The 23778-nt window shown below is 39.4% G+C and overlaps 1 protein-coding gene across 1 annotated transcript in view; it reads left to right on the top strand.

Annotated features, from left to right (window-relative positions):
• The window catches only part of ubac2 (UBA domain containing 2), a 43492-nt gene that overhangs the window by 16672 nt on the left and 3042 nt on the right, over positions 1–23778 (top strand). The window contains exons 5-8 of the mRNA XM_036564892.1: positions 8988–9111; positions 11472–11519; positions 11786–12040; positions 22195–22329. Coding sequence (XP_036420785.1) covers positions 8988–9111; positions 11472–11519; positions 11786–12040; positions 22195–22329 — 562 coding nt within the window. The remainder of the gene's footprint in view (positions 1–8987; positions 9112–11471; positions 11520–11785; positions 12041–22194; positions 22330–23778) is intronic.

Here is a 23778-nt window from a genome sequence, read left to right on the forward strand (position 1 = left end):
CATAATGCAACATCCCAGTCTTTATTCTAAGAGAGTTCTGACATCCGCACTCTCAGTCTGCGTTTGAAGCACTCTCTGTCCTTCTGCAGTCCAGAAATCTAACATGCACACTTAAATACAGGCAGGCACACCTGTTCCCAGAAACCTCGATGACGATCTGTGATTACCATTGTAAAAATGTAAATAAAAAGAAAATGCACTGATGTGCAAACCATTTTAACTCCTACATTAAATTGAAAACAGCGCAAAGACAACATATCAAATGTTGAAACAAAATTTTTATTGTATATTTTCCCATTTTGAATTTGATGCCAACAACATGTTCCAAAAAAGTTGGGATGGGGGCAACAAAAGGCTGGTAAAGTTGTGTCAAAAAAAAACCAAAAAAAAACCTGGTGGTTAATTGGCAACAGGTCAGTAACATGATTGGGTACAAAAAAGCATCCCCAGATACTCTCTGAAGAGTCTTTCAGAAGTAAAGATGAGGAGGGGTTCACCACTTTGTGAAAGGCAAATAGTGCAACAATTCAAGAATAACGTTTCTCAACATAAAATAGCAAATTGCTTTTCACCATTTACGGTACATAATAACATTAAAAGATTCAGAGAATCTGGAGAAATCTCTGTATGCAAGGGACAAGGCCAAAAACCAGTATTTGCTGCCTGTGATGTTTGGGCCTTAAATGAGCTTTAAAAACAGACATGATTCTGTAGTTGAAATCACTGCGTGAGCTCAGGAACACTTCTGAAAACCACTGTCTATGAAAACAGTTCGCTGCATCCACAAATGCAGATTAAAACTCTAAAACGCAAAGAAGAAACCAAATATAAACAGGATCCAGAAACACTGCCACCTTCTCTGGGCCCGAGCTCATTTAAAATGGATTGAGGGGAAGTGGAAAAGTGTCCTGTGGTCCGACAAATCAAAATTTGAAATTCTTTTTGGAAATCATGGACACTGTCCTCTCCGGGCTAAAGACCACTCAGCTTGTTATCAGTGCACAGTTCAAAAGGCAGGATCCGTGATGGTATAGGGGTGTATTAGTGCACATGGCATGGGTGATGTGCACATCTGTGAAGGCACTATTAATGCTGACTGATATATACGTGTTTTGGCAACATATGTTGCCATACAGACAACGCCTTTTTCAGAGAATGCCTTGATTATTTCAGCAAGACAATGTCAAACCACATTCTTCATGTATTACAGCAGCCTTGCTTGGTATTAAGAGTCCAGGCGCTAAACTGGCCTGCCTGCAGTCCAGACCTGTCACCACTGATAATATTTGGTGAACTGCCGAGCAGCTGAAATCCTGTATCAAATAAGAATGGAAAACATTTCACTATAAAATATGCTTTATGTGATTTGCATATCATTGCATTCTGTTTTTATTTACATTCTGCACAGTGTCCCAACTTTTTTTGGAAATGGTGTGGCAGTGCTTTGTCTTTATATATACACTGTGTCCAGTCACTGTCCACTCAATTAGATGCACCTGCGTTGTTGGTCCACCCTGTAGATAGCTCATCTCTTGCTGTACAGTATGAGCTAATTATCCTCTAGTCCTTCATCAGTGGTCACAGGACGCTGCCCACAGGACACTGTTGGCTGGATATTTTTGGTTGGTGGACTATTCTCAGTCCAGAAGTGACACTGAGGTGTTTAGAAACTCCAGCAGTACTGCTGTGTCTGATCCACTCAGACCAGCGCAACACACACTAACACACCACCACCACATCAGTGTTACTTCAGTGCTGAGAATGATCCACCACCCAAATAGTACCTGCTCTGTGAGGGTCCATAGGGGTCCTGACAACTGAAGAACAGGGTAAAAGGGGGCAACAAAGTATGCAGAGAAACAGATGGACTACAGTCTGTAACTGTAGAACTACAAAGTGCACCTATATAGTAAGTGGAGCTGATAAAATGGACAATGAGCATAGAAACAAGGAGGTGGTCATAATCTTATGCCTGATCTGTGTGTGTGTGTGTGTGTGTGTGTGTATATATATATATATATATATATATATATGTTGATTTATATAGCATGTTTCATACATTGCGGGCATTCAAAGTGATTTACCAATGCTGAAATACAAAGATAAATTTTAAAATTATAATTTAAAATATAACAAATTAAAACAGGAATAGAAATTAAAAACATGATTAGAACAATAGATTTAAAAAAAGGAGAACCAATTTCAAAGTGATTTAAAAGTGTCAGGCTGTTCTGATGCTCTCTGTCAACTAGTTCCGTTAAAGAGCGGCATAGTAATAAAACGCTGCTTCTCCATGTTCATTCTTTGACTTAGGCATGACTAACTGACCAGTTCCTAATGATCTGAGAGTTCTGCTTGGCTCATATTGCTGCAGCCTGTCAGATAAACATGTTGGTCCTGCACCATTAAGACATTTAAAGTCCAGTAATAGTATCTTAAACTCTACTTTGTAACAGACTAGTAGCCAGTGTAAGGATTTAAGATTGAGGGGTGATGTGTTAACTTCTTTTACTCCTAGTGAGACTCTGGCAGCTGCATTTTGAATCAGCTAAAGCTGTTTGTCTTTTTTTTGGAGTCCAGTTAAGAGACCATTACAGTAATCAATCCTGCTAGAAGTAAAGCCGTGGATGAGTTTTTCCAGGTATGCTTTAATCAGAAAATTTTTTTGATGTTTCGAAGGTGTTAAAATACTTGTTTAGTGACTGCTTTGACACTACTGCTAAAACTAGTATCAGAGTCCATGAATACACCAAAGTTACATGCTAATTGTTTAGATTTTAGGGCTCTCGCATCCACTTAGGCAGGTAGTCCATCCCCCATATTGTTATTCCTGAATAAAATAATGTCTGTTTTATTTTTATTCAACTGCAAAATTTTTTGTCCCATCCAGTTAGTGATGTGCTCATTGCACTTAAACAGTGAGTCAAGGGGAACATAGTTGTTTTGGGTGAGGGCCAAGTAGATCTGAGTATTGTCTGCATAACTGTTTTCAGATATCCCATAGTCTTCTTGTTTTTGGCCAAGAGGAAGCACTATAAATTAAATAAGAGCAGCCCAAGAATTGAACCCTGGGGGACACCACAGGTCACTGGCACTCTGTCAGAAACATTATTTTCTATTTTGGCATAGTAATCCCTTCCTTGCAGGTATGAATTGAACCATGAACTGAACCAACCAGTTCCTGAGAGATCAGCCCAGGTCTCAAGTCCATCTCTGAGAATTTAGATATCATGTACTTGTCATCCACCACCTGGTTTGGCTACTCAGTGCTTCATTATATTAAATCAAGTATTCTGGTGATGGAATTAAACAAATCTACTTGAAGACTCTGTTTTGCTCCATCACTAGTAAATGCACATTTTGTGATCTAACATGCTGGCTGCATTCAAAATTGCATGAAATGATAACTAACCAGTATGCTTAAATAGTACATCACTGTTTGTAGTGAATTCTTTGGTACAGCATTGTAGTGTATGTCTTTGTGGCTTCAGAAATATTGAGAAAGAAATTTGCAAGAACATTTTCAGCTACTTCAGTTCCGGAGAAGATGCTAGAAAAAAAGAATGAACTAAGTGACAAGTGTGATGTCGTTAGCTGTGTATTTCTTCCTGTGGGGTGGTAGAGTGTTTGAGCAGTTTGAACATGGTAGCTTTCTTTTAGATGATCATCTTCAGTGAGAAACATATTTCAACTTAGTTGTTTGTAAAGAAAAAGTATTGGTTCGGTATCAGCCTCGGTATGGGAAAAAGTGGTATTGATATCTCTAATGTCTACCCATAATTATCTTCTTTTTTTGTTTGTTTTTTTCAAACACTGGAGCGGGGGTTCATTTTCCATAGCACTTTTTAAATGTGGCAATACTTATATCAGTGTCTAAGTATTGTGATGTCAGTTTTTTTCGCCATATCTCCCACTGCGACATTTAACCACATGGCACACTTCTGTTTTCTTCCTAATACACAACATTTCCCACGGGGGTTTTGGCAGCACTTGAATCATTTCAACTTTGGTGGAAAGAAAGAAGACAGAAGAAATGGCAAGCACAGTGATACAAATTTTAAACAGGATGCATATATTGTCTCAGTGTCAAAAGAATCTCAGTCTCTTCTCAGGATCTATAGTTTTGTTCATTAAGAGAACTGTGTTCATTAAAACAAGCTTAAAAATGGATCTTGGATATGTGTATATATCTCACTTTGGTTCCCTAAGACAAAAAGAATTGGGTAGCCCTGATCTAAGGTCCAGAAGAAGAGAGCTGTGCCAAGATCAATGTTTGAAGTTTCTGACTTTGGCCACGTGCCACACTTTGGGCAGCCCTGCTTTAGAACAAACATAGTGCTCTATAATGAGAGCGAGGCTAAACCCTTGGTGCTAATATTACTGACCACATAGGCCCCTGTCATGTAGAAGATGTTCCTCATCTTGCTGCATTTCGCAAGTTGAAATTGCATTAGCAGACTGGCCAAACCTGTACTGTATGATAAAACTCTTCTTTTTTTTTTTCACCTCCTTGGTTCCTCCCTCTTCCAGCCATCTCATGTTGCAACAAGTTTATGCAATATTAGTCGCATACTACAGCCACAGTAAATCCTGAACAATTAAAGGGTTTTTGTATTAAATTTGATTATTATTTCTTTTCTGTTCTTACATGCAAAATAATATCCATGTATCACTTTATCACTTAGGTTGTCATGGTCCCCAATGTTTGTTTTGTGGAAGCAGTCATAAATGATGTCATCATTGACCTTTCCTTTTTACAATAAGCTTCAAGATTAAAGCCTATTCTACAAGGAAAAGCTCAATTATGACATCATTTATAACTTTACTGTGTTTACATTTAAGCAGTAGAACACGAGATTGAGTGTGTCATCGCAAATTATACAACACTTAGTCCGGCCACGCAAGCTGATTGGTTGAGAAGCGTTTTTTTCACAAACACTGTATCACTCCGCTGAGACGCCGTTGCTAAGCAACAACTTTGACAGCTGTAGGAGACTCTGAAGCCATTTGAACGTTTTTACTTCTTACTTTGGCACCAACAGAAAAGGGACACTTAAGATCACATTTGACCGACAGCCGATTTGGTCAGACTGTGAAGATGAGACCACACCTTTGGCGAATGGTATTCATTTCTGGCTGATTCCAGGTTGTTTAGCTGTTCTTCTGTCACAGCTGCCGACTGAAAAGCTGCTCAGCGGTGATGACAGTTTGGGAATTTAGTGTCGTCTCATCTTCAGGTTTCTGACCAAATCGGCTGTCGGTCAAATGTGATCTTAAAAGTATCCATTTTCTGTTTGTGGCAAAGTAAGAAATAAAAATGCTCAAATGGCTTGAGCGTCTCGTACAGCTGTCAAAGTCGTTGCTTAGCAACGGCGTCTCAGCGGAGTGATACAGTGTTTGTGAAAGAAAAGTGCTCTTACGGCGAAATAACAGCACAGTTAGAGCGCTTCTCAACCAATCAGCTTGCGTGGCCGGAACTAACTGTTGTATAATATGCCAGTAGATGACGTCAAATTTGATGTTATTTAGTGGAGTAGCAGCGGAAAATTCTACCAGTGACGACAGCAGCACACAAAACAAGCAGAACTGTTTTTTCAACACACCAAACACATGCTGATAGTGTCAAAATCCATGGAAAATTCAGTTGCAGTTGCAACATCATGCAATTGTATAAAAAGAGAAGGCGATCACAGTTTTAGTAGTCTTTAGGATATTTAATGATTCATTTCATTAAGTTAATGGGATTCTTCCCATCGTTGCTATGAAAGAACGTTTGTGAGCAGAGCATGAACAGGCCAATTGACACAAATGATATTTGGATTTAAAAAAAAAATGCATAAAGTGAAAAAATACCCCATTCTTATGAGGTCTCTTCTGGCTTAGGGACCCTAAATCTGAAATCATCGAATTGGTGACCATATTTTTAAAGGAAAATACTACAAAGACAACATATCAAATGTTGAAACTTTATGTTTGAAATGAAATCTTATAGTTTTTTGAAAAATATATGTCCATTTTGAATTCGATGCCAACAACACATTCCAAAAAAGTTGGACACTATATTTTTAAAAAAACAATAACATTTCTCAGTTTCAACATTCAATATGTTGTCTTTATAGTGTTTTCAATGTAATATAGGGTTTAAATGATTTGCATATCATTGCATTTTGTTTTTATTTACATTTTGCACACCATCTCAACTTTTTTGGAAATCTGAAAGGGTAAATGAAGATATATTTATTTAACTGCATGTAATGCAAATAACACTGCTTAAGCTTAAATTAACGTAAGGCTGTAGGCTTACTAGTTTAGATGTCAAAACTGGTTGTAGGAGGCTAAAAAATATGCAGCACAAAAAATTAGCAGCACACAGAGGAATGCATTTGGAATGGGTTTTATTATTAAAAATAGCCATGTATTAGCCAGTATTATTAAAAATAGGAATGTGGTAGGTTTTCATGTCCAGTGAGGCGCCTCTTTAGAAGAGCTAATGAGCTAACAATAGAACTGGGTGCTGATAAGGATGCACCATCTTCTACGCAAGGTGTTTTCTCCTCGGTGAATGTGCCATATTCTTGGTCAGAGAGAGATATTTTCAGTTTCTGGACCTAGCTAACATCAGCTAGAGTCGTTAGCCTAGATAGTGAAACCACAGAGCTGCATCTTCCTCTTCAGCCACATCCTGAGCCACAGCGTATCCTTGGCAGTGCACTCATGTTAAGGCATTGAAGTTACATATTTTTCAAATGTAACATATAAAACGCTTAGTTACTCACAAAAATAAGTAAAACTGCCACACTTTACACCCCTGTTATACCATAAAATCAGAGTTTCACTGAATGGTTAGCTTGCATATTTTCCCAGTCTTCCTGTGATAGATAAATGTATTGAATTGAAATACTGGCATCTGGAACAATTAATATCGTGCTCAGGTACATTTGCACATCCCTGCATTAATGCCTATTGAAGTGTATAAGGTCATATTTGAGCCCTTGTCAAATTAAGGGGTCAGATATGACTTTGTGTTAGTTTATGTTGGTTTTCTAAGTGAAAATCTATGATCACATAATTTGAGTGCACAGTTTTTTATTTATTTGCTGAATTTAACATATTGGAAGAAATAAAATCTAAAATGTGCCATAACATTTGCACAGGCCTTTTTGCAGTGTGTTAAATCTAGCCAATATGCAGTGAGCATGTATTAAAATGTGTAGAAGTGTGTTCTGAAGAACTTTCACTTCTTTCACTTCTTTCACAAAATCATCAAAACATGCAGTGGTGCCCAATCTTTTGCACACGACTGTAGATAAGAAATATTCTCACATGGTATATAGAAATAAGAATAATTTTCATAAAACAGTTGTGCAGGGTGCGTTAAGGATTCTAGCTTACATGAGCCATTCCCAGTAGCCACCATCAGCAGGTAGTTCGGCTGTATTATTGATTGGACAGTTTGGCTGTGAACACAGATTTCTGGCCTAAAGGATTGGCGCTGTGAGAATTTGGCCCTAGGACAGATCTATTGAAGGCTTTTGTTCCAAAATGCATTACGGGCCACTCAAGGATTTGAATGAATAATACCACCTTTGTTAGAGAAATAAAATAGCTTTCTTTTATGTGTTGGCTGTTACTCTTTTCAGAAACTGTAGAATATACAGTATTTTGGAAGGAAACACTTGTCGACCCTTACCCTAAATGACTGTTTATACAGTTAGAGCAGGAAACGACTCTGGCTATACTTAGTGTAGAGTTTTAGAAGACTCCCATCTACAAACTGCTTTCAAGCCACAATTTCTCCTTTCACTATCAATGCAACGGGTTTGTGTGTGTATATGTTTGTGATTCAGAGTAGCATGCTGGTGTCGTTTGATGGCTCTGAGGCATATATATACGTGGGCCCGTGGGTTTCACACCTTGCACAGGGAACATGCTGAGGCTAGATGTGTATCTGTTTATCAGGAAGGTCAACAAAGGGCTGAGCCATCCAATATGAATGATACATACACATCGACATTTCCTTCAGGGTGGGGCAACACTTCTCACACTGGGGCAACACTTCTCTCACACCTTATTTAGTTTACTTCTGCTCTGGTCAGACTGATATTTCAGATGCGATTAAAAACGAGCATGTTAAAAGGGGACAAATAAGCTATGGTCAAAAGGTCATGCCAAAATCAAATCAGAGACCACCCTAATTTCCCATCAAAACAGCCATTAAGCACAAGTTATTAATTTTTAGGAGATATTTCTGATGTGATTGGATATAAGATGATTCACTAATGAAGGGGAGTGCCAAGGGGAAATAAGTGGAAAAGTTTTCAAAGCTGGAGTTCAACAAATGATTAAAAGAAACAGAAAAAAGGGACTCCTAACAACCATGCAAGACTGGTAGACCACCAAAACTCGCCCCATCAGATAAACAGCACTTAAAGCTTTCATCTTTGAGAGAGAGGAGAAAATCAAGCTCCACTCTTGATTCAGATCTGAGAAAATCCACAGGTGTTTCTGTTCATCCTTCCACTGTGAGACGACACTCAACACTATGGGTCTGAAAGGATGTGTAGCTGTTAAGAAGCTCTTACTGAGAAAAGGAAACAGACAAAAAAAAGAAGAAAAAAGAAGCTGCTCATGTTCTCAGAACAATGGACTGACCGCCCCAGAGTCCAGACCTCAACATCACGGAATGAGTTTGGGATCGCTTAAATTTTAAGAAGCAGAAAATACAACCAACTTCTAAGACTGAACTTTGGAGGTGTGGGGGGAAAAATATCCTGAAAGCAAGTTCTCTGAAAAGATTGGAAAATATAGGGTGGCCAAAAAAAATGATACTATATGAAGTTGTTGAGGCTTCTGTGTAAATTCTCTGTTAAAAGGGTTTTAATTTTGTCCTCACGCTGAAAAACAATGAACATGCCGACTTTTGCACTGTACTGTAGCTGGTGTGACTTTGTGGTCTCTCTCTCTCTCTCTCTCTCTCTCTCTCTCAGGCTGGGTCCGGTCTTTGCTCTCTTTGTGCCTTTCTTCTGTTCCATCCCTCGTGTTCAAGTCACTCAGCTGCTGGGCTACATCTCAATCACCAACAAATCGCTCGTCTACATCGTGGGCCTGCAGGTGACCTGAAAATATGACCTTATGGAATGTATTACAGTTAATACATTGATTCTCATATCACTGCTGTCGGAACTAAACCTCGTATCTCCAAAATGAGAAGTTTACAGGAAAAAGAAAACTTTACTTTTAATGTAAGTCTATGGAACCAGACTTTTTTCCAAGAAATTTACAGCTATTTCTTTCAGTCCATCATGAAATTAACACACTATGTAAAGGGAAACAGGCATTTTCAAATGATGTCAGAAACTGAAAAATGCATAGATGCATAGCACATTGGTGACCACACGTAAATGTATTATAATTTATGTCCAAAGTTTGTGGACACCTGCTTATCTAGTGTTTATTCTAAAATCAAGAGTACTTATAGGGAGTTTGCTGCAGTAACAGCGTCTACTCTTCAGGTAAGGCGTTACACTAGGTGTTAGAACACTGCCGTGCAGGTTGGATTGCAATTGCAAATTGCAATTGCCGGAAGGTATTGGATGGAGCTTCATCACTGCTCCACTGCTCCACACCCCAGTGCTGGGGTTTATATCCCTTTAGATGATGCTTATTCCATTTTTAGATATTTGGTTTGATCTATTCTTGAAAGTCCGTATTGAAGTGGCTTTGAGAGCATTGAACATTGATGGATGTCTAGCTAATGTACATCTGGTTTATAGCACTGATGAGAAGTGTGAACATCTAGTGGGACTGGGGCTACTGCTTGTGAAAAACAACACAGCAGAGTGTTGCATTTGCTTAGGATAGAACACGTTGATTGTTGTTGATTTCACCTTTACACTTTGCTCTGCGCCTGTACACATCCTGCATGAGCGTGACTAGATCAGAGTGTATGCTAGGATGTGTCAAAGCATCAAAGCAGCAGCAGTTATGTACTGGTGACAGCTTTTAACCAGTTGCTGCTTCAGCTGTTTTGGCCTGAAGACTCGTATGTCGTCTTTCGTGTGGAGTCATGCAAGTTCTCTTCAGAGAGCGTTATATGAAGTTGATCAGTGGTTCACTGATGAATCATTAAAGTGTTCTTAGCCATGCACTTAAAAGTGCGTTCCTAATCAGTGGCCTACTTTCAGGCAGGGCTTCACATTAAGCTTTTACGTGTAAATCTGCATTTTACTTGTCTAAAAGCCAAAATCAGTCGCCCAGGGGTAAAAAAGTAGTGGTCAGTAGTAACATTTGCAAATTATTGCATTATGAAAATAATTGTCCACCATTTCTTTCAGCTCTGCTGATTCAGGAAATAGACAGAGAGAGAGAGACAGAGAAAGAGTCTGAGAGAGTGAGAGTCAGAGATTTGAGCCTTCTCTGTTAAAAAGATGTTACTTGCTTGTTTTTGTTTGTTTTTTTTTTGTTTTTTTTTAATCTTGTCACTAAGACTAAATCAGTATTGTCATCTCTCTCTCACTCTTATCAGAATCAACTAGCACTAAGGGACCAGCCGGAGTGCTAATGTTCAATAAAAAGTTTAAGACACAGCTAGTTGCAGTCCTGCTTTTTAAAGCTACATAAAATTAATGTTTTAAAGAAGCTCACTTATATCATGTGAGCAAGACGTGATTTGATAGTTACTTTTGCAGCTAACTTAATAGCCGCTTTACCCATCAGCCAAATTGGGGCGCCACTGGAACATGTTCTTTGTCGTAGCATCACTCAGTCAAATTCAGTAGTAACACGTTGTTCCCCATAGACTCATATCAGTGTTAGCTCTTGGTTTGACTTGTGAAAGTTTCAAAATCATTTTGACTGGTTAGCGTCTGCTGCTGAAGTGAAACTCTCAGTTCTGAGGATATCAGATATAAACGTATTCCACTGTGCTCACACCTCAGTAGGCTACTCTGCTTGTATGCAGTCACATCTCTGCTAAAATTAATAATTTTTAATTGTATTAGTCATATATGAAGGCGCATTATTAAATGTCCTCACTAACTTTCAGCCCTCCAAAACTGTACCGTTAACTCACCACTCTATACAGTCCGTTTATGGAAACTAGACTGCAAAAACAGCCTGTTCTAAATTCATCATGGTTTTGACATCCCAGCCATGAACACATTTACATATAACTGCCTGTTCAGCCTGCAGCTGTTTAGCCCCGCTCATTCCGTCTGGAGTGACACAGAGTCTTGTTGCATCAAATAGTCTGTAGCTGAGTTTTGTTTATACAAAATTTCACTTGTTTCGGACAAAAGCCTGCTTTCCGGTATCTTTTATAAATTCTTTTTATTATTATTTTATTATTATAATATAAAAGTATGTTTTATTTGTGTCATTTTTTTGCTCCATGAAAGAATAAACTTAAAAAATTTTTTTAAAAAAACTACTCTTTCATTATATCAGTTTATCTTTGTTTATGTCTCTCCTAGTTGCTGACCTCTAGCGCCTATATGTGCGTTGTTGCTCTTAGTGGATTGGTAAGTAAAAAAAAACTGCAGCTTTCTAACAACAAAAAGTCCCTCCATTAACTGCTTTGCACATCTGAAGTCTTGTTTAGTCTGTCACCCGTCCCACGCTTAGTTATGACGTATGAAGTATCTAAACAAACCAGGCAACTGGCTATATAGTCAAAGTTTTGGCCCCTCTGCTTTCAGTTTTGTTATGTTTATTTATGTTGCCATGGCTACTGAACTGTTGGCTCTTTGATGAAGTTTCCATGGTACCATTTGTTGTTGTGTTGTAGATCTCCGGCCTGCTCTACTATAACAATGCATTAGCGGTGCAGCGATTTCTCCAGGTTCCCCGATGGCTAGCTCGTTGCTGCTCTGTCATTCTGGAGCCTCTTTTCTCGGGCACGGAGCCACAAGCCGAGGCTCCAGTGGGCATGGGGGCCACACTGGACATCCAGCGACAACAGCGCATGGACATGCTGGACCAACAGCTGCTGCTCTCCCAGTTGGCCCAGTTCAGGAGGAATGCACAGCAGCAGCAGCCACAGGTAATGTCGAATGCATGAAATACAGCTGCTGGTTTCAACCAAATTTGTTAAAGGAATACAGAATTTTTTGATATGAATGAGATACTGGGATCTAGTTGCCATGATGTTACTGGAATAATGCTATGTGCTCCCTGCTAACTACCAACCATTCAGCAATGTGCTGTTCATGCACCAGTCCTTACAGTCTATGTATGGAGGCTGCAAAAACAGTCTGTTTGAATTCATCATTCTTGTGCTGTCACATGAATACATGCACAAACAGTACTGTGCAGAAGATTTAGAAATCTGTTGATTTGGGTAGTAAGCATTTATTTGCATAGACAAATACTAATATTAGAATAAATACAAATAACATTTAATGCTATCAGTATTGATTTTATGTATGTCAGTGCTTTCGTTTATTCATTTCCAAACATCTCCTTGTGGAAGCCCAGTATTAGTAGTTGTCATCCATTACTTGTTTTGGTTAATTAGTGCTTCGTTATGTTAAATCATGTGGGCTAGAGGTGACGTTTCAGTGATTGATGGCTGGGGGTCTTGGGGAGAAATCTGGAAAGAAAATGTCTTCATAATTTATCTACATTTACGTTTATTTTAATGATACTTGGTGATTTTTACAAACGCAAACACAACTACTGCCCAGATAAAGAGTTTTAAATAATGTGCTTAGGTGTCCAAAACTTTTGCAGAGTCCTGCACTGCCTGGGCCATGCCCAATGTTGGCCGATGGACACCTTCAGACCTTGGATATGTAATGATGAGTAAATGAGTGTTATTTGTAGTCAGTGCAGAGTGTAAGGCACCGTTAGCTGTAGTCTGTCCAGGCAGCACCACTGAATAAGTTCAAACTTTTCTACCACTAAAATGACGTCTTGATCTTAGGCTGTCAGGGAATGGTCCATGCCAATGGCATAGAACCCCTCCCCCCCTCAAGGTCAATAATAATCCCTGTGCTGCCTAACAATGTTGTTCTTGCTTATCAGCCGTACTGCTGCACAGCCTTATTCTACGAGAGAATTCTGTTCGTACAAATTTCCAATTTTTATTAATTTCATCTTGCATCAATGGGCTGGGACAGCACCACCATTCATGCTAGCCTGCTAGCTCTGTTGCGGGTGAACATGGTAGCATCTCTTCTGCAGCCATGGTAAAATTAAAGACTTGCACGCGAAAGTGTTTGGGTTTTGAGCACTCTGAAATCGCTTTAGCTGACCTATTTTACTACATGCACTGTTTTAGCTTCTTGCTGGTCACCCTTCACCACAGAGTTGACCTTCTGTGACAGGATGTAAAGCTCCAGCTCAAGCCATGCAGTACACTGTGCTCTCCCAAGACCACCACACATAAAGACCTGTACAATAAGGAACTTAGGGAAGTTTTGACAAGGATGGTGGAAGAGCTGGACCTGACATGGCCAGACCCCCACCTCCTCCAGCGTCTATGTTAGGGTTGCCCTTTTCCAGGGGCCGGCTATCACCAAGCCCTTGCCTCCTAGACCTCTGCCTTGCTGTCCAGACATCAGCACAGAGTTAAGACACATTTTCCCACTCAAGCCTTTCAGGCAAGGTCTACCATCAATACTGAACCAGAGTTTCGTTACCTGGCTGTGGCATCCCTGTTAGAATCTATAGCTTGGCATCTGTCCGCCTCAGCTACCTCACAGAAGCCTCGGCTTAGGCATGCAGGCTTACTGCCTCTTTAGCTAAAAAGTCAGATAAAGGGCATTGGACCGCAGGTAACGGAACACCTCACTAACCAGGGCCCTGCCTGGATGGTGGGCCCTCCAAAAGCCTTGCAAATAAATTGATTTCGGTTTCTAATTTTGACATTTTCTGTTGTTTTCTTTATATGCTTATCTGCTTGCTTCTTGCTCCTTCCCCTCAGAAGTAAAAGTGGTTTGACCCTCCGGTGTGCAAATGCATCAGGTAGATAACGCAGCTTAAGGGAGCAGATTGTGGCTCCAGCTCTGAAACTAAAATGAAAACAAAACCAAAATCAGATTTCAGAAGTGCAAGGAGCAAACAGGGTGAGAGATAAAGCTGAAAGAGGGCGAGCAGACAGAAGTTTCTTTCAGAGAACAGGTGAGCTCAAAGTGCCCAACTGTAAATATGTTGCAGTAAACTAGCTCAACAACAAGTGATTAACTAGTAAGCAGTCATTCATAACAAGCACAATCTGATGAAGAAGCAGGATTTATTTACATGCAGCTAATAACATTTTATTAATAGTTAAAGTAACAGGCAGTGTTTGTGATCATAACCCAGCAAAGTTCACAATCAGCCCAGCAGCTAACCTGTAAAACGCACACTGTTAGTTCCAGAAGTCACTGAGGGAGAGAGAGCAGCACCTCTTTTTTTTCTGATGCAAGTGAAGACATAAGACAAGGTGAGCTCACCAAAGCAGGTTGCTAATAGTTTTCCAACTTCCAGTCAACCATTTGTTGAGCAGTTTGAGTGAAAATGGCAGTAATTATACTTTCATTTTTTTTTTTTCTCTTTAATTACATTGATTGTGTTCAACAGAGAATAAGTTTAAGTCTAATCTTTTCTGAACTACAGCAAGGTTGAGGATTCAACACAGCAAAAATGGTAACTTGACGAGTAAATTAACTTAAAGGTATTCTCCAGGGTATATTTTGGTTTTTCCACTTGAATTTAAATGACCAAATTGTAAGGCAAATTATTCAGTAACTGCATGAAATAAATGTAAATTTTTATTTTATTTATTTATTTATTTTTTTGGGGTAAAAGCTCCCCTCAAATTAACAGAACGTGTTTTATGATCATACACATATCGCTATATGCTTAAAATGTACTGCTGAAGGCCAAAAATCTTAAAAAAATCATTTTTACAGAGCAGATCACTGAAGAGACGCCATCCGTTTATAGTTTATAGCCCAGATTTGTGGAAAAATGGGTCAACTTTCAGTAGTCTTCTTTTATTATAAGGGTTTAAAGTTCAGCTTCTTCTATTATAAGAGTTTAAAATTACATTACCCATCTATTTGACTGGAAAGAAGACAGTTACAGCTCCCATATGACACCCACCTTTTGAATGTAGCTTATGAAATATGAAAGTTATGAAGAATATGACGAAGTGCGTTTTGGAACCACCGGTGGTCTCAAGGAGTTGAAGAGGTTGATGTAATGTTTTTAAGTTTGAAATTGTTGTAAGCTTATTATAAAATTATCTAACTAGACATTTTTACTTGTTTTAAGTAATTTTTTATTATGTGAAGTTTTCTCAATGTATTAACAGATAAATTTACTCTTTTTTTTAGAAACATGCTTGAAACTAGCAAAATTATCTGCCAATATGGTGAGCAAAATAAACTCGACAAAATTACGTAAAGCAAGTAAAAATGCCTAAAATAAGTGAAATAGCCTTAAAATAAGTTTGCAACAATCTCAAAATGAGAGAAAAATATTAGATATCTTAACTAGATTTAAGATAATTTTACTTGCCAAGATACCATTTTTTGCAGCGTTAGCTGTTTTACCTTTAAAACAGTTGCTTACCAACTAACCTCATAGATAAATACATAAATAAATATCTAATAAACCCCTTCGCTCATTAACCATGCATCCAAGTGACACTACGGATTCACCTCTGGGCGCACAGACATTTACACACTTCTCTCATGCCAAGTCAGCAGAGTTGAGGGGCAGATCTAATTTCAAGGGGTGGTTTGCAGACAATGGAGTGGTGCATTCACCCACAAGTTATAGAGGAGATTTGGGGCTGGGTTTGCCGGTCGTGTGCGCAACTTCCCATTGGCTCACGATGTCTTGGACCCATCTGTGGCCCAGGACATTCTTATATGTATTCCCTCCAGTTCCACTAATTCAGCAGGTTCTGGGCAGAGCACAGGTTAAAATGAACCCTGATAGCCTCTCAGGCATGGTTTCCAGACCTAATGTCTTTGATAGTCATGGCACAATGGGTTCTGCCACTTCATGCAGACTTCTGTCACAAGCAGCAGGGGAGATTTTTCACCTCGCCCCGCTGAGATTCAAGTAGCTTGACAAACGGAACAGGAGGGTCTTCTTAAAGGCTGTCCTCCTTTATCAGTTGTAGAGACTATAGAGTGCGCCAGTGCTCCTACAGCCAGATCAGTGTACGCAGATAGATGGGAGACATTTGAGCATTGGTGTAGTGAGTGTAATGAGGACCCGATAGAGTGTGGCATAGTTATTTTAAGCTTCTTGCAGAGCCTTTTTGACAGAGGGCTATCTGCATCTACTTTAAAAGTATACTTGGTTGCAATCTCCACATGCCATCCTAGTAATGAGAGATTGCTCTGCAGGAAGTCACCCCTTGGCTACTCGGTTCTTGAAGGGTGCCCGCTGTTTATGGCCATCTAAGTGATATTTTATACCTTGATGGGATCTGTCCATTCCACCGTTTGAGCCTACAGAGGCAATTGTGTGATTCATGCTGTCCCAATCCAAATATTGGGTTATTGATGTAAACTGTCCAGTCCGGATGCTCCGAGTTTATGTGGAAAGGACCTGTGCCTTGCGCCACACAAGTTGTGACCAATTGTTTTCGTGTTTTGGTGAGAAAATGCAGGGAAAGACCCTCCCCAGAGGGTGTAAAAGCCTACTCTACTAGAGGTGTTTCAACATGGTGGGCGCTGCTTTTGCTGCTTTTTCCACACATGATATTTGTGAGGCTGTGTCTTGGGCCTCGAGTAAAACCTTTGAACATGACAGCTTCGTCTTTTTCACGCACTGTGCTCAGAGCGGACAGCAGTCGCAAATATAAACTGGGAGCATTGGGAAAGTATAGTCTATGTTCTGCCTCTTTGATCAGGAAGGCCCTGTTTTTGTGATCAGCGAGGTTGGTGGTATACAGTTTGAAATGAAGTAACACAAATGGGCTGTCCTATAGTCCTGGTTTTACAGATGAAGAATGAGAGTTCTTACTATGTTGGCCTTTGCTGACCTCTGATCAGAGGCAGAATTTACCTTATTAGGCAGTGCAGAGATTATTATAGACCTGGACTAACCCCTGCCCGCCTAAGGTCACTTGGGTGGTGGAAAGGTTTCAACTCATTCAGTAGTGCAGCCTGGAGCATGACAGTAAGATAGTAAGAACATTTGTTTTTGATTCGCAAAACCAGAGTTGTAAGACAACTCATCTGTTTTTAAACACCTATAATGCATAGAGCAGTTTAGCCCCGTCTGTTCATTAAACTTATGCATGCATTGTTACCGCAGGCCGTGTGTAGCACTCTGTAAGTAAGAGTTATTAGAGTAGAAGATGTGGGGAAAATGACTAAATGTTGTGCTGTTTCTGACTATCAGTAAGCAGATGAATCACTAAAGCCTTTCAAAGGATCTGCACTTCGTAAAAGAGCGACAGAAGGTTTTCAGGATTTCAGCCTGAACTTAACAGATTTTTTCAGCCCAGACTGCTTTTAGAAAGTGACACAATACAGGACAGCCTTTCAGACAGAGCTCATGTACATATATGAATCATAATATCACAGAAACAAAAACAGCCTCTTTAGTTAAGGGTTAAAGAGAGAGTAGAACAATTGCCACTTTGAAGTGGTTTGGAACATAAACCCACACACGTCATAAGAGGACTGGGAAAACAATTAAATACAAAAAAAAATGTACACAAAAATATTTTTTTATTTCCTAAAAGGTTCTTGACAAGTTTTCCATCGTAGAGAAGAGCTATTTAATCATGTGGAGAATTTATGCATTCAAATGGAGTTTGAGCTGTTATTGTTGTGAATGTATAACATTGCCTTTACCGAAGACCCGTTGAAGAACCCACTATTCTAAGGGTGTAGGATATAGGCACTTGAGGGCCCATGCAGTGATATTTCTGTGATTAAATGAATTACCAACATTTATGTTTGCACTGAGCTGACAGTGTTGCTTTGCATGTATTTGTAGCCTAATTGGGAAAGTCTCGGTTTACATGCAGCGCAACTCTACATTAGTCTCATTGGCCGCTTTTATGTTTCTGTCTGTCCTTGCTATTTTGCACCTTTTTATCTGTGAGCAGATTTGTAACCACAAAGGGAAATGCCAGCTTGCCCACAAGTGAGCATGTAGTTCACTTTCTCAGACTAGACTCTGACTAACATGGCACATCTGCACGTAGTGTGTGTATTTGATGAATTGAGATACTGGTTTCTCCAACAACATTGCTACAGCCAGAATGTTCTCCTTTGAAATTTTCCTCTTGGGCCAGAAAGTCTCTAGAAACAACATCAGCAAAAAACTGCACGTTAGGAGCTTCACGAAATGGGTTTTTATGGCCGAGCAGCTACACACAAGCCTAAGATGAAAATGCACAATGCCGAGCGTGGGGGCGGAGTAGTGTAACCCACGCCTCCACTGGACTCTGGAGCAGTAGAAACATATTCTGTGGAGTGACGACTCTTCTCTATCTGGCAGTCTGATAGACGGGTCTGGGTTTGGTGAATGCCAGGAGAACGTTACCTGCCTGACCGCATTGTGCCAGCTGTAAAGTTTGGTGGAGGGGGGATGATGCTATGGGTTGTTATTCAGAGGTTGGCCCAAGCTCCTTAGTTCCAGTGAAGGGAAATCTAAACGCTTCAGCAGAACAAGACCTTTTAGACAATTCTATGCTTCCAACATAGTGTGAACAGTTTGGGGAAGGCCCTTTTCTGTTCCAGCATGATTGAGCCCCAGTGCATAAAGCAAGGACCATAAAGGCCTGGCTGGGTGAGTTTAGTGTGGAAGAACTTGACTGGCCCTCACAGAGCCCTGACCTCAACCCCATCAAACAACTTTGGGATGAGCCAGAACAGGGATTCTGGATGAACGGGCAGAAATTCCCACGGACACACTGCAAAATCTTGTAGAAAGCTTCCCAGAAGAGTGGAAGCTGTTATAGCTACAAAGGGAGGACCAACTCCATATTAATGCCTATGGATTTAGAATGGGATGACATAAAAGCTCCTGTGGGTGTAATGTGTAGCTGTCCCAATACGTTTGTCCATATAGTGTATTTCAGTATTTAGAGTGTCCACACTTTGTCTTCATTACAGCTTCAAGTCTTTTCAGGAGACTTGATGTCTGGTCTCTGGGGTGGTCAGTCCATTGTTCTGAGAATATCAGCAGCTTCTTTGATTGATTTTGCATCCTGTTCCTTTTTCTCAGTGAGGGCTTCTTGACAGCTACACATCTTTTCAGACTCATAGTGTTAAGCTGTCTTCTCACAGTGGAGGGATGGACAGAAACACCTCTGAAATTTTTTTTTAGATCTGAAGCAAGAGGGGAAATTGATTTTCTCCTCTCTCTCAAAGATGAAAGCTTTAAGTGCTGTTTACCTGATGTGAACGGTGTTGGTGGTCTACCAGGCCTTACCCTACTGTTAGGAGTCCCCTTGTCTCTGTAGATTTTTAATCATAATTTTTTTAAAGCTTAGTTTTTTTTTATTTTTCTTTATCCTCTTCCTAATGAAAGTGGGTTATCTTATTCTCCTCAGAAATATTTCCTGAAAATGAGCAACTGGTACTATGCCTGGTCCCTATACTTTTTGATATTAAATTAAATATATATATATATATATATATATATATATATATATATATTAATAAATAAGGTAAATGTTTTATATTCACTTAAATATATTTGATGAAATCATGTTTGCTGCTTATGAAATAAAAAAAAAATCAGATTATTAACTTCATTAGAGCAAAGCAGTCTTGCTAGTTTCACTGCATTTATGTTTATTTGTATTTATTATAACATTACTATAGAGTTTTTTTTTACTAGTTAGACGATTGCGTTTTCCTGGCTACCTAACACTTTTGCACAATACTGTATTATACTTTTGTTGTAAAGAATATGGTTATAGAAATTACGTAAACTGTGAATCGTCACCTTTATGGCATTAAGTAATTCTAAGCAGTCGTGAGACAATCTCTAGTAAGACTTTTGCTTTTCTTTCTTTTTTTTTCCACATCCTTTTATTTGTGCTTTCAAACGAGAGGAAGAGGTTAGTTTCCTGCCTACATGTACACGCAAAGACTCCACCGTGGACGCTGATATATATGCAGATTAATTTTGATCTGATAAGCCTCTGTCATATGACATTTCAATGGAACATTTTGTATCAGAAAATTTTACTTTTCTATGATGTAATACAGAGCCTCAACCTCAACCTCAGCCGGATTCAGCTCATTAACTATTCATCAGACCGTCCTTGAACGGGAGCAAGTGTATTAGGCTTTGTTCATACAGTAGGGCAAGTCAGCTGTGTGTCCTAGATTTTTGACTGGGTGTCCACATTGCAAGTCACAGTTGACCAAATCTTGTGTGTGTGCGGTCAGGCTGTAGTTGCATTGGTTGTCGTAATAATGGTGCAGGCTTACACTGACAAAGGTGGGGCAGGAGGAAGTATGATCACACATTCTGACATCAATAAGTGTGAACAATGGTTCATAAAAAGCATGAAATTCAGTCCGACTGATTCTAATTTGAATCAGATTTGAAACCATGTACAAATGTGACTCGGATCGGATTGGAAAGTCACAGTTTACATGGCTTTTTGCTATTTATCCTGCAGAAAATGTTCTGCTATGAGGTTTTGTAACCGTTGTGGCTGTTCCTGTTTAAAGAACAGACTGTCTTCAGCAGGCAGTATAAACTCTCATATGCTTTTCTGTTTTTTTTTGTTTTTTTTTGTTTTTTTTTAAGTACACTTCTTTCAAGATTTACACCTATGATCACTTTTTAATACATGTGCCAGTTAGGGGTGGGCAACATGACAATATGTTATCATTAATGTAATGATAATTAATGAATGAATGAATGAATGAATACAGTGTGTCTGTCTGAGTGCATCATATGTACCAGGACTAAAGGAACACCTTATGGAAGAACGCCATGTGTCAGAGAACAATAAAAGTGGCCTCTGCTGGATTTGATCTACTATCAGAAGCTTTTGTACAAACTTGTGGACTTCATGCCAACTCCAATGCAGCATGGAAGACAGACTAAATACTAAGACGTTCTGAATTTCAAAGATTCTAGTTTCACTCAGACTCTAGTGGTGAAAATGTCATTTGTTATGAAGGTTTTTAAATAACAATTATATATACATTTTAAATGAATGTAAAATAGAAGCGAGTGCAGGGTTTCTCAACCACTGGGCCACGAACCACAAGTGGGCCACGAACCACCTTTTGTTGGTCCTCAGGCCAGTACTGAGGAGGAGCCAGTGGTCCACAGAGGGCCAGTGATGGTACTTTCAGTGAAGAAATTGACTTAATAATAAGAAAAATATAAAATGTTCTCAAACAGTGAACAATATCAGTACAAGTTATGCAACAGTGGAGCTTCATAGACTTTTTGCCCCTTGTCTCCAGAAACAAAATACACTGCCCCGAGGTGTCAGTTGTCGACTCTTGAGTGAAAAATTTAGATTAATTTGCCATCGTTCTGCCTGATTTCAGGTATAAAACAAGCTAATGTTCAACCTTGAGGTGGAAAAGGTTGAGAACCCCTGCACTAGTGTTCTCATTTGGGCCCCACTGTATGTCTAACCATGAGCTAATTGGAATTAAGCCATGTGTGCACAGATCCTCACAGGACATGTAGTGCTCTGTTTGCGTGTAGAAGCTATAGTTTCATGGCTCACATGTGCACTACATAGGGATTTTCATAGCGGCACCGTTGTTTTGGTGTTTAGTGTGTTTGCAAATCTCAGGCAAAACTAAATATGTACATATATGGAATATATACATCTCATGTTGTGAGAATGTAATAAGAATGATGACGGGGTTTTTTGTGCCACATGGCCCAAACTCAGTGTAAAGCTAGTACAGTTCTGTCCCTAGTGCCTGTGAGACAGAGTGCTGATCTAGAACCAGTTTTTCTATTTTAAATCCAAATGAATAATAAAGACAGGTCCTATATAAATACTGTTAGACTAAAAGTTTTTCCCTGGTTGTTTACTTTTAGGGCATTTAGGATGACCGCATGACTTTTGTGACACTGTGTATCTTTTGATACTTCGTCTTTCTCCTAAAAGAGGAAGGAAAAGGGCATGTTTGCTACATACTTTTTTCTGCAACGGGGTGATCAAATAAATTGTGGCAAGGCGTACAGATGTGTTTCACGTTGTAAACATTGTTTTTCATTTGTTTCACCTCTTCACAGGAGGGAGGCCTGCTGAACTGGAACAGATTTTTTCCTGGTCTGAGACACAGAGGTCAAAACCGGCCCCATGTGCAGCCACACCTGCAACAGCCCGCTCAGCCACACCCACCTGACACTCCAGTGGCTGAGGAACAGGTGAGGGACCAGTCGCACACAGTTGCGCTGCAGTAATAAGTAACCACTTCAACGCCTTGTTATTAAAATATCGACCTGAAGCGGTGAAAAAGCCATTTAGTCCATTTTATTTTAAGCTAGGTGAATGCCATGTTAGCTTTAGATATGGTCGCGTGAAAAAGTTTGGGCGCCTCTTGTCAAATGACGTTTTGTTGATTTTCTGAGTGAAAAAAATGTTAATCCTCTACAGAGAGCCCACTTCTGCACGTTCATTGCATAACAAATTATGCACCATACTGAACAAAAATGTGGCCTGTACAAAAGTTATGGCATATTTTATGCCATATTTTTATTTTTTTACGCAGCAAATAAATAGAAATTGGCACTAAAATGTGCAGAATGCCAAATTGGCATATTTAGGTGTGTTCTCTGTTGAGGTTGTGTCACTTATTTTCACTCATAAAATCTACAAAGATGTCATTTGACTGGGGGTGTTCAAACTTTTGCACAGGACTGCGTATGTTACTTAGACTTGGAACATTGGTCTCAAGAAGTCTGCTATATTCGAATATATCGCTGCTGTCGGAACAAAACCTCGTATCTCCTTGTAAACATACTTTACTTTTAATGCAGAAGAATAGAACAAGACTTTTTTCACTTTTTTCCAATTGTGGGTCATTTCTTATGGTCCATTCATCATAAAATGTATATGCAGTGTGAAGAGCGACAGGCATTTTCAAATCATTTCAAAAACTGAAAAATTGAAAAAAATGGAGATGCAAGGTTTTGTTCCGACAACAGCGACATATTCTATATTATAGCCTCATCAACCTTTTTAGAGTCTACTGTTTGTTTACACGACCGCTCTTTGTCTAGGGCCGTTCCACAGTCACTTGTTTATCATCTGGATGGTCTGGGGCTTTATTTTTAACATAAACATTGTGGTTAGATATGAAGTCCCAGACCATCTAGATGATAAACAAGTGACTGTGGATTGGCTATATATATGTGTGTGTGTGTGTGTGTGTGTGTTTTTTATATATATATATAGTATATATATATATATATATATATATATATATATATATATATATATATATATATAAAACATTATGACCACCTCCTTGTTTCTACACTCATTGTCCATTTTATCAGCTCCACTTACTATATAGGTGCACTTTGTAGTTCTACAGTTACAGACTGTAGTCCATCTGTTTCTCTGCATACTTTGTTAGCCCCCTTTTACCCTGTTCTTCAGTTGTCAGGACCCCCATGGACCCTCACAGAGCAGGTACTATTTGGGTGGTGGATCATTCTCAGCACTGCAGTAACACTGACGTGGTGGTGGTGTGTTAGTGTGTGTTGTGCTGGTACGAGTGAATCAGACGCAGCAGTGCTGCTGGAGTTTTTAAACACTGTGTCCACTCACTGTCCACTCTATTAGACACTCCTACTTTGTCAGTCCACCTT

Source organism: Colossoma macropomum, unplaced genomic scaffold (assembly GCF_904425465.1).
Source record: "Colossoma macropomum unplaced genomic scaffold, Colossoma_macropomum, whole genome shotgun sequence".
Classification (NCBI taxonomy): Eukaryota; Metazoa; Chordata; class Actinopteri; order Characiformes; family Serrasalmidae; genus Colossoma; species Colossoma macropomum.